General features: G+C 36.5%; 1 protein-coding gene across 12 annotated transcripts in view; it reads right to left on the reverse strand.

Moving 5' to 3' along the window:
- BAZ2B (bromodomain adjacent to zinc finger domain 2B) overlaps positions 1–12,805 on the reverse strand; it is a 126,634-nt gene that overhangs the window by 58,174 nt on the left and 55,655 nt on the right. For all 12 annotated transcript variants that reach the window (XM_084288729.1, XM_084288738.1, XM_084288735.1 and 9 more), the window contains 2 exons: positions 11,937–12,092; positions 503–664 (listed from right to left, as the gene is read on the reverse strand). In XM_084288729.1, the coding sequence (XP_084144855.1) occupies positions 503–664; positions 11,937–12,090 (316 nt within the window). In that variant the 5' untranslated portion in view covers positions 12,091–12,092. The remainder of the gene's footprint in view (positions 1–502; positions 665–11,936; positions 12,093–12,805) is intronic.

Below are 12,805 nucleotides of genomic sequence, written 5' to 3' on the forward strand. Positions count from 1 at the left end.
CAGAACTATAACAAAAAAGCTGCTTGTACCTCAAACAAATATATGTTGTATTTTCAAAAGACATGAAGTATCACTACATAAAATACTAGTTTGAATTGTAAAAAAAATATTCTAATGTTAATGGGCTGGTTTTACCAAGATCATAGCCCTATCCCTTCTCCTCCATATCCTCCTGCACACAACTACCTTGGTATCTGCTTTTTATATGCAGAAATGCATTCAGTATGGAAGTACAGGCTCACAAATAAACCCATAAACATCCAAAAATCTTCCCCAGTATTCAGTCTCAGATAAATCATCAAAGGAAGAAGGATAAAAAATAGCATTAGCAAGGGCATTTTTGTTATTGAAAACCCATACTTGTATATTACACACTTTGCTGACAGAATAACTTCACAGAGAACTTTTAAGGAATGGGAAGCACACTGAGAATTAGAGCTCAAATTCCACATCTTTCTGCACATGCACGAGTTTAATACACTCATTCAGCTTTAGCCATTACCTTTTTCTGTACTGCCACGACTATTTTTTCCTGTAGCTCTTGAGTGGAATGGAGTAGAATCGTGATTTTGTGCAGGAGGTGCAAACAACGGTGGAATTCCCAAGAGCGGTGGGAAGAAAGCTGCCCCAGAACGAGAGTGTGTATCTGCTGTCCGCCACCATTCTGCACCACAAAGCAAATGAAAAACAAACTTCAGCTTTTCCAATGACACACTGAAGTATTTCTGCAAGAATGTTCTAGTACATAGTTTAGAAAAGATTTTCTATTTTCTTTTTACTCTTCATCACAATTTAAAACACTTAGGAAAACACCAAATATGTTAAATCACATGAATTTCCTGTGGCAATTCTGGCTGTAAATCATTTAAGTCACTCCGATAAAGGTTTCGATTCAGTGTTGCTTATATGCATTCTGATAACAAATACATAAATAACAGAAAGCTACATGAGAGTGATCACAACAACATGAAAATGCTAGTCTTATAAAGAGAACAACATTCACAGGCTGTTACTGAATATTCATTATCACCTCACCAACCTTCCTAAAAAATCAGAACTATGGAAAAAACAAAAACAAAAACAAAAACAAAACAAAACAAACAAAAAAAAAGAAAACAACAACAACAACAAAAAAAACATATTTAAAGTCACCACTGCAATCTCAGTCCTTGAATGCTCTGGGGTCTCAACCCCCTTCCCCAGGAAATTACTTACTTAATCTCAAAAATTCTAGGTACTCTCCTGGAGCTCTATAGTCACTCTGAAAGTTTATACCCTTCGATTTGAAAACAGCCAACTGTTCATTTTTTCTCTGATGTCCTTTTTTATTCTTTCACAAGTAGCAATGAGGCCACTTTGTGACATGCTCTTCATAAAAGAAATTAATCTTGTTGAGTGAGAAATATTTAAAAAATAAAAATTCAATGCTAGTGTTGAATTCAATGTCTAGTGTTTTGGTGTTTCTGTTGTTTAAAATTTTCATCTTAAATCATTACCTTTGTTTTCCAGCAAAACGAACTTTTAAGTGAGTTGCTACAGACCCTACAACATTTTTTTAAGTTCCTTAATACAGCAACAACTATTTAGAATACTTATCTAACCCTTTTTGCAGGTTTCTGAAATTCCACAAGACCAAACTGTCTATAGCTATTCCGTGTAAAAAAAATGATCAGCCATTTAAGAGGTAAATATCTGCTGTGTGGTTCTTGACATAGAAACATGGGTTCCTGTGCTTTAAATAAGAGCCCAAATGGAGTGTGCAGATTTGCCTAAAGGAATTTTTTTTGTGTGTCAGCCTTATTTTATAGTAATTGCTGCAATAGCTAAATAAATTTTTGGTGGAATAAACACCAAAACACTGGTTAACAATAAAACAAAACGCAAGCATAACTAAATAACTGCCTATCCAAATCTTTCTGAAGGAAAAAAAAAAGTACTGCAGAAGTAGCTTTGCATGATTTCCGCATAAACAGCTGAGAAAGCACTAAAGTACTGAGTTCTGTACACCATAAGGATGACAACTGTCAAAAGTATAGAAATTGTTAATTTACGCATACACGTTACAAATTTCATTAAAAGACTTGCACCACATAGTAGAGCAAGATTTAGTCCAATGCATTAGGACATTTATTTTATTGTAATACGAAAGAGCACCAAGAAAGTAAAGAAAGTGAGCAATACTTACAGAAGCGTAAGGATGTTACACACAGTAATTAAGACCCTTATGAATACATAAAATGAAGAACATTTTCTGTAGTATTTTAGTATTAGTATTTAGTAACATCATACATTTTTTAGTATTTGTAAGTATTCAGCATCAGCATTTTGTTAATATATAAAATGCTAATAAGCTTTAACCTGACAGTATCAATGGACACTGAAGTTTTCTTATCACTAAAAAATAAATGAATAAATAAATATGGCTACAACACCAACAATGAAAACAGAAGACTGGGCATCCTAGATCAACAACTCCAAAACTTTATTCATAGCCATGATAAGCAAGCTATAACTGGTCTGCAGAAAACTTAGCACCGCTCCGTTATCTTAAATTTGGAAACTGAAGATTGTGAACTGAGTGGTCCCACAAGCATACAGAATCATTGCCCTAAAACGTGCTAACCAAAATCAAAAATAATGGTCACTGGAATATATACAGATGTATATATGTGTACATATATATAATACACATACATGTACACACACACAATAGTGCATATGCAGACCAACTGCTACCAAATTCAGTTAACAGTCTACAGCAAGGTTATAACAGCTACGTACAACAAGACTGCCTGACATAACTACTTATATAAGCTATTTATTGTACTATCAAAATCTATGGAAAAGACTGCCTTTCAACGAGATAGCAAACCAAAATCCTATGATTCTTTTTTTCCTCATACACCTACCTAAACAGATATATAAATTTGAAAAAAGCATGACGTGAGTCTCTCAATTGTCAACTGAAACCCTTAAAAACATCACAGAAAGCCAGATAATTGTCTAGGGTCATATGCAGACAAAGCTATTATTCCTACTTCAGAAAAAAAAATACAATTTACTCAGTGGAAAAAGCTCTTGCAAAATGAAATGAAGTCACAGGGAAGCTATGGGTATTTACCACCCCTTAGGGGGAAAAAAAAAAAAAAAAAAGTGTCTGTTACTTTACTGCACTAACACAAGATAGCTGGTACAATTGAAAGGACTTTTAAAGTAAGAAAAAAAATTAAAAAAATCTCACAATGAAAACATTATAAATGTATCAGTACTGTATCAACTTTTTGAAGCTAATTTACCACTCCTTAGGAGGCTTTTGGTATTTGCATGTTATACACATAGTATCTCATGTGACATTTGTAACTGAAGAAGTCTGTGGCTTACATGAAACTAAATTTTAAAATACTAGCAGAACTCTTTGTTGTATTTGCTTTAGGCTTTTGCCAGTCCCTAACCTCACACTTCCCCAAATTCTACTTAAGGGGGAGATTGGGAGGGACCACAAGAGCAGCATAGGTCTCTCTAGGAACCTCACTTTCTGGTAGGAATTTCTCTCTTTGAAGCTACAGAAAAGTAATTTAAGAAAGCATCTTGACTTACTATGTACTTTGGAGAATGTTCTACAAAACCTATATACATTAGAAAGCTTGGTTCTCTGACATACGATTTAAAAAGTATACAATACTTTTACAGATGAAAAATCTCTCTTTACCCAAGGAATAATCCACAGTGCAGCACCCTCCCTGAGTTACAGCATCCCAAGAGCAGAACATTCACACTGAGGCAGGATGGCATATCAGTTATGACCACATACTTCAGTAGGATCAGTCCAGGCAGGAACACTTCCACACCAATGCTTACGGCCTTAAACCACCCTGTTTTCAGAAGTTGACCTCATCTCCCTATCACAGCACAATATGGATGTAAAGTGGGGGTGGGGAGAAGAAAACTTTGACAGAGCTCACAAAAAGAAGTCAAATTCAATTTCCTTTTTCAGGTTTGGACACAACTTCTGCCATTAAGTGTGACAGACAAAAAGCATGTTTACAGAGGAAAACAAGTCTATCTTGTTATTGGCTGAGTACTTTCAAACATTGTCCTTATGCAATCAGCACAACAGGTAACGATCAAGGATGTTGCATTGTGATGGAAGGAATAAAAAGGATCACATAGTACTTGGATTTAAATGGTTCTTAGAAGACCATTGTGAGAACATCCTTCCTGAAAAACTCAGGACATATACAACGTATTTTCTTCTTCTCATCAATGTTGCCTAGGACTTAAACAAAGCCCACACTCTGAAGTCTACAAAGTTTGCTTAGTAGATGAGGACAGTTAGCCTTCTTCTTTGGTTTAATATTCTTTGCAACAATGTTTACCTGGAAAAGGCGCTAGCTGGGGATGTGCTGCTAAGGCTGTGGGTGTACCAAGTATTCCCAAGCCACCAAACTCTGAATACCCTGAGCTGGCTGCATGCAGGCCAAAGACTGGGTGGCTGACCACTGGGAAGGCACTCGACACAGTGGACAGGTTACACGGCTGTTCCCCAGCTGTTCTGAACATATATCCTGAGGGGAAAAAACAACACTTGAAATTGCACTATCAAAACAGATGCAACATCATGTGAAGTCCAACCTCAATCATTAGAGAATTTATACATTTTTTAATTTTAAAATCTAACGTTAAATTTCACATATTGTATCTTCTAGCACTGTTCTATTTCTCCACAAAAAGTATCTGAAAACCTTAGCATCTCTAACAAAAGGTCTGTAAGTAAAAATGAAAAAGCGGCATCATATTTGCCACAGCAAATTCTGTTAGCAGTGGGAAGGGGTCTGTTCCCTTAACATAACAGGGTTAGAAATGGAGGGAGATCATTTTATTAGCAGAACTATATGAAGTACCTATCCTTAATAGACATGAAATCTGCTTCAGGGGCCTACAGTACACAAGCTAATAACGATGTACGCAAAATAACAGATGCATTGTGCATATTTTAGAAATTATAAAATTCAACTCAAAAATCCTAGTAACTAGTCATTTTTGATGTTTAAAATGAAATCTATGTAAGTCAACTTTAAAAAAAAAAAAAAAACAATTTAAAGAAACTTCATTCATCACAAGCAAATTATCTATCCATTCTAATGTACTTCTAGGTACAGTTTCTACCTGTATCAAGCATAAAAATAGAATTTCTAGGGAAGCAATTAACTTTGCCTTGTAGAAGTTGTGAAACTGGTTTTATACTGTATGTGCACTACATTTCACATTTTTAGCTACAGTTGTAGATTACTTGCATTGAATTAAACGTAGCTCAATTTCCAAAGAGGATGCAAAAAATTAGTTTTAAATGGCATATATACATTTGCTCCTAATTCTTTTCCCACAGAGGTTAATTCTAATCTGATACTATTTCTTCTTTCAACTTCATTTATAACACATAGAATACTAACTTGCAATCACATGATCAAACAGGAAACATTTGTCTGACTTCTATCAGAAGTTATGCTGTCTGATTTTACCAGTCTGTTTAAAGCTACAAGCTTCCATGTATGTGCCCTCCATTTTGAGAAGACAATTCTTCTTTTCTTGTCTGCCTAGTGAAAGTCTTAAAGCTCTGCCTTAAAGCAAAATATCCATTTCAGAAAACTGTTTTTTTTTTTGATATATTACACCTAATTTGATTTAAATAATATTGTATGAAAAGTCTATAAAGAGCGACATTTTTAAACAACTTTTTATGTGGCGTGCTGAAGTGTTTTATCCTGGCATCCATGCTGTTTAATTTTATCAATGACCTGGAAGAAGGAATTGGGTACTTTCTCATTAAGTTTGGGGAAGGCACTTGAAGACCCGGCTGTCATTCAGGGGGACCTGGATACATTGGCAGAATGGACTGGCAAGAACCATACACAACTCAATAAGGACAAAAGCAAAGTCTTGCACATAGGAAGGAACAATTCATTGGAATAATACAGGCTGCAAACTAACTGGTTGGGAAGTAGCTCTACAGAAAGACCCTATGGGTTTTGGTAGATACCAAGCCACAAATCAGCCAGCAGGACTACAGGAACAGAGCATGGGAAGTTAATGCCCCTTAAATCAGTGCTCTGCAGACTTAATTTAAAATACTGCATAATGTATTAGATCGCCAGTACATCAAAAACATCAACCTTAGAGCTGACCTTTCTTTGGTTTAGAGGACAGACTAGATGACCTCCTGAAGTCCCTTCCAAGATGAATTTTAAAGTGATCTGTGTCTACAGATATGCATATACCGTACATAGTTCCAAATAAACAAGTAGCAACTGCTAGAAGCACTCTAGCTATGGAGACTGAAGTTCTAGTAAGGCCCATTTACTGTACTTCTCTGCAGGATTTTAATTAGCCTATCAAATCACCAGCAGAGTGCTATCACTTGCTACAGCCTATGCAGCTTGAATTTCTCTATGTTTTGCTATATGAATAAGATTACATCCAATATACATAAAAAGAGTCTCAATGTAAGGACCTTAAACATCCAATGACATAGACAGTAAGATCGAGTGCACCCTCAGCAAATTTGCTGCATGACACCAAGCTGAGTGGTGCAGTTGATACAATAGAAGGAAGGGATGCATGCCCTCATGGGGCCCCACTTGGAGTCCTGCGTCCAGGACTGGAGACGCAGCATCAGAAGGGTGTGGGGCTGTGAGCGCGGGTCCAGAGGAGGCCAAAAAGATGCTCAGAGGGCTGGAGCACCTCTCTATGAAGAGAGGTTGAGAGATCTGGGGCTGTTCAGCCTAAAGAAATGAAGGCTCCGGTGTGACTTCATTGAGACCTTTCAGTACTTAAAGGGATCTTATAAAAAAGATGGAGAGCTACTCTTTGCTCAATCAGATAATGACAGGACAAGGGGGAAAGGTTTTAAACTAAAAGAGGGGAGATTTAGATTAGAGGTTAGGAGGAAATTCTTCACTCAAAGGTTGGTGAGGCACTTGATCAGGGTGCCCAGAGAGCTTGTGGATACCCCATCCCTGGAGGTGTTCAAGGCCAGGTTGGATGAGGCCCTGAGCAACCTCATCTTGTGTGTGGCATTCCTTCTTATGGCAGGGGGGTTGGAACTAGATGATCTATGAGGTCCCTACCAACCCAAGACATTCTATTCTTTGATTAAAAATGTACCCATTTGCCCTATCCGCAAAATAGCACAAAGTTTCCAGAAAGCACATTTCTTGCAGAGGGGTGGACAATAACCCCCCTCTACTCCCTAGGCACTGTTCATTGGGGAAGGGCAGCATATTTTGCTCCTAGATAACAAGTGACAGTATAGGGAGTATGTTCCAATAATTGTTTTTTACATGGTGACTGTAACACATTTTTTGAAAAGATCATTTCAGAAATTTTTGTACTTTTCCTTCATTCAGACCCTGGAATTTTCCTTTGTGCCACCAGGTCCTGCCACCATCTTTACTTTAAAATTTCTAAAGCAGGTTCTGACCCAAGTCAATACCCTCTACTAACCAGTTTTAGAACACAACTGTTCAGTTGCAATAAATCTATCGAGTCCAACCGCCTGACCACTTCAGGGCTAACCAAGAGTTAAAGCATATTGTAAGGGAATTAACCAAATGCCTCTTGAACATGGACAGGCATGGAACATCAATCACCATGCTAGGAAGTACGTTCCAGCATGTGATAACACTCATGGTAAAGAAATTTTACCTAATTTTAACAGCCCATTTCACAAAGAAACAAATTAATTCTAGAAAACCCTTTCTACCATCATGCCAATGAGATAAACTTATAAATTTCAGAATGTAAACAATGAGTACATGACATCAGCTTGTGAAGTTCATCATCCTTATCATACATAAAAAAAATTAGATCGCTTTATACTATACTATATACAAAAAAAGCATTACAAGTATGGCCATAAAAAAATACAGCTCTGTGTGCTATCTAAGCCAACATCTGATGTGTCCAGAAAACAGAGGCCATCAATGTCTAAATATGCATTTAGAAATATGGAAGAAATAAAACAATTGTTTGCTTGTAACAATAAACCAGATTGTAATGACACTTCTCTATTTCATAGAACATCAGTCTGTCCAGCAATGAATTCTAGCTTTTTTTTTTCCCTTCAAGTTACTAACCTACTATAGACACATTCTGCATCCCGAAGCTTAACATTGAATTGCACTCCTTAGCATTCTTGACTTTCTTCAAAATTTTGAATTTTTTTATTTATCACAGTTTTTGAAATTTTACTAGCCACTACAAAGGTAAATGATTGAAAGCACTCCTCCAAAGGGCAATATCCATTTCAACAATGCTGGTCTCTTAGTAACAAGGAATGATAACTATGAATGCCTTTGTTAATATAAATGAACTTCATGGTACAATATATTGAGGTATTCAAACCTCAATAAGGTATAAACACTTAACTAATGCCTAAAAATATAAAGCATCAGTGCATCAACCAGTAAAAATAAAAAAATAATTTGTTATTTCTAACCATGCCAAGGGCACTCCAGCTTATACCACAAATCTAGAGAACTGCTTAGAGTGACAGCAATTTGTTTTCACCTTGTGTTGTTTATTAATCATTACAGTACTATCAAAGTTTGTCTTCTACATGCTTTCCAACACCAGACTGTAGATCCTCCAAACATTCTGTTTGGAGGGCATGTAAAATTTCATAATACGTCCCACGGCATAGAACTTGAAAACATGGAAAAGGCTGGAAAATGGTTTATATATACACACAGTAACAATCCTCCAATCTCAAAATAATAATAATTTTAAAAGCTGTCATCAGACCAGAGAAATGTCCAAAATATCTGCTATTTTAAATGAAAGCAAAGCACTGGGTATTTCATTAAAAGACCCACTCAAAGAGGGGGAGAAAGTAGGGGTTGTATCATTTTAATAGCCTCTGACTATGCTCTCAAGGAAACAAGTACACAGATAAAAAACATGAATGCAACAGCAAGGACTCCACCTTTAACTTAACTTCATAAATCACAAGCAAAAAAGAAACTAGTCAAACTAATTTTCTGGGAAAAAAATAAATTTTCAAAACGGACCAACAAAACTACTCCACTGACAAAGCCAATGCAGAATTCAGGCAGAAACACAGCAGATAAACTTGTAAACTTGAAAGAGTGAAATATATAAAGAACATACAAAAGACTACCAATCTACTAAGCCATATTTTAAAAAGTATCAATCACATATTAAAAGCCTCAATGGGAGTGCCGTAAGAACTACCACATGCGTAATGTTGTTTTAAAATCAAATTATTTAGATGCTCAAATACAACAGTCACCTTCAGCCTCCAGCATCCAAAAAGCACTACGCTGAAATTTATTAGAAACATTGAAAGAAATAGATCCCAACCTCATGGTTGGAAAAAACAATTAAAACTAACCATTAACCTGCATAGTCTTAATTAGCAAGCATCAGATGAAAGAGAATTGTAAAACTCTTGAATACTTGAGATAACCCTAAAGAACCACTCAGCTCTGGTAATACCAAAATGCTAAGGCCAAACTGTTCAGCTTTAAACAGTTTCACATGCTGCTATAATGACACCTCATAAAGATAAAACACTACATTATGGTAACATTTACTCATGTAAGAAAAGGCTATTGACTTGTACTCTTCCCAAGTTGCTAGGAAATATATCTATACATTTTTTATCTTAGGTAATACTGACTCTTTTAAAAATTAAATTAAAAGATTTTCAACTGGGACTTAAATTCATGGTAATCCACTACTGTTCAGAATAAACTTGGGCTCTTGAGGTAGAGTGAGCAAGAATGTTTTCTCCAAGCTGAGAAACCCTTCTGCGCTAGTATAGTACAACAAGTAAATTCTGAGTGTCCTCTACACCCTAAGCATGTTCATTTGAAACTTCCTAAAGAAGACAACTAGAAAACAGATATGTATACCTGGAATCAAGCTTTATCTATTTATTTTAATTAGTCTAAAGCCAGCCAGAAAAGATGCTTAAGCTTAAATTGATCCAGAACAAATAACAGTGTTTTTAATTTTCAGTAGTCCACTACAAACTTACCTTGAAAAGACATGTTGTGTTCAGTAGCATATGCCATTAGAAACAGTTCTCCATGGTAGTTCTCAGAATGTACTACAAGTTAATTTACATAGGACTACAAACATATAATCCCAAAGTGAAGATTTATGAGACTCAATTACCTCTCCTCACTGTATTTACTTTATAGGTATTACAACATCTAATTGTGTGTCTTCTGTAGTGCTGTGCATGTAGAGGATTTATAGTTAAACACAATGAACAAAATAAAACTCGTCTGTAAGAAGCTGAAAAAAGTAGTAATGAAACTAGGCTGTCAGTTTTTGTCTTCACTGGAAAATTCAGTTAGCCCTTTGCTTAGGTAGCCCTTTCGTTTTAACCTCAACTTTAAAGAAAAAAAAAGTTTCATTTTTGTCCAGCAACTGATAGTTAAAGAGACTGATAGCAACTATCTGTATTCACGAGTTCTTTCCTTTATTTTTGTTTTTAAATGGTTAAATCCCTTGCCTGCTGCATCTGATCTTTTGTATATGCTCTCTCAAGGACACTTTGTATTCCTAAAAAGAAGCTGGAATGTAGTTTACTATCAATACTGTCCCATCAGTTTTATTTAGGAGTACATTCATTCCTCTACCTGACACAACAGTACACTGTGGTTACTGTTGCATCCACTCTGAAAAGGTATACATTGTTCTAGAGAAATTTTGCAGAAATGTTCATGCTGTCAACCAGCCAAACATAGTTTTCTCATGAATGATCCATAACTAGAACAGTAATTTCATTAAGTCAAAACTTTTCTGACTGTATAGGATACTCTGTAGATGAGATACATTAGTATCCTAGTCTGTTTCCAAACTTCGTTATTCACTTCTGTGATCTTACATTATTTATATAAAAATATGAGTATGTCCATCAGTCTCATTCTGATAATCAAAGTATGTTAGCTTTTAAAAATCTTTTTTTTTCACATTTAATAATCTCTTAAGAACAATCAACTATTCTTTCTAATAGAAGGTTAAAGGCATCTCAATCTGTGCATTAGAATAGAAGGGTCCCTTTTTATTCCAATTCCTTCTACTAATTTTCTTTGCAATACTCAAGTCTTTTAAGTAGCCTCTGTTATAAACTTGATTGCGTACCCTGTCAGTTGCCAGGGTGCATGGTTGAGTTAGGACTGAGAGTCTTTATGCTTTGTCAGGAGATTACACTACAATAAAAGGTTACTCCAGCATATTTCAAGGTTTTATATTTATATGTGTATATTTTAAAAATTCACTCCCCAAAAAGAAGAAAGAAACGGCAAGGACGAGCTAGTTAATTCACCACTTCTTGCTTTGTTGATAACTCACATGATTCAGCAGTTGAAAGGAAAGTTTAATTTACAAAAATGATATCCTTGCATGGAGAAATCTTCCATATGAATTTCTGATTCAACCCAAGATGTTTGGCTAGTCAAGTTTATGTAAGACTATGGAATTTTGAAGTTCAGCTTTTCCATCACAACTTCCATTAGAATAAACTATTTCTCCAGATATAAAAACAGAGTAGGGACTAGGCTTGAATGCTGAGAACATGATGCATACTCCAGAAGTTTATATCTGAACCTGAAAAGTGGGAGCAAGTCTGCTAAATGAATTTGTAAAACAGTCCCCACTACTGAGGCAGTTCTGCAAACTGTAAAGTTCTTTCACTTTTAAAATGTATAAATCATTTTAATCCCTTAATACATAAGCACTATGCAAAATATATACCGATATGAATTTCCATCCTAAAAATAACCAAAAAATGAACATTTTATTTTGATGCATCTGTGAAACCTTAGTATATTTGACCAAGCATTAATAATTCCAAGTATTTGCAAACACTAAAATCACATTGCAATATATACTTGAGTTATTCTTACCACATGTGTTGATTGTGGAACTCAGTGATGCAGCTCCAGTGGTAAGGCCACCCTTGGAAACTGCAGAAGGAACAGAAGGTGTAGAAGACACTGGAGATGAAGTAGCTGCATTAGATGAGATCGACGAGGACGTTAACCGCTCTCCAGACTCCATATCTGTAAAAGAGAAGAAAAACGTCTACTTTCTGCAGCAGGAAATGAAATCACAGGTGGGCCTACAGGATTGTCTGTGCTGACCATGTTGCAGGAACTGCACTTGACTCAAGCGGTTTCCTGAGAGACCTTCAGGTGAGAGCTACACCACATGAAGAGCACTCAGTTATAAGAGGAATCCAGCGTAACTGCAGCAGTAAGGGAATTAGGTACTTCTGTTGAGAGCAACGTAACATTTGAACTTGAACGCTGCACAATGGAACCTATAACATTAACTGCTGTCTCCAATGCCCACCAGTAGCCTTAGCATCAGCGCCTTAGGGGCACTAACAAGCCTTAATTGCCCCAAGGAGCCTCACCTAAGACAATCATCCCACACCCTCTGCCCAGAAGTTTCATTTGGGTTCAGGCCTGCACCTTCAGCCCTAACCTGAGTCAGGTCATACAGGCCTCTCTGCAACCTGGCCTGTACCCACACTTCATGACTAGATTCCTTGTTATGTGTTGTAGCTTCCCTCCAGTCCTGTATCAGCCCCTATCTTCTGCTACTCCTGACCAGATTACCAGAGAGACCCTAGGCCCAAACAACTCCTTTTATTTTGTCTGGATCCTATGACCAGCACTCTACTCCACCCTGTCTTCAGATCCTGTGGAACTGTTCGCTGCTCAGGGAAGGCACTGTCCATGTCACCTTCAGCTCCCAGCCTGCCCCTCCT

The sequence above is a fragment of the Netta rufina genome (genome assembly GCF_964035555.1).
Source record: "Netta rufina genome assembly, chromosome: 6".
In the NCBI taxonomy this organism is placed as follows: Eukaryota; Metazoa; Chordata; class Aves; order Anseriformes; family Anatidae; genus Netta; species Netta rufina.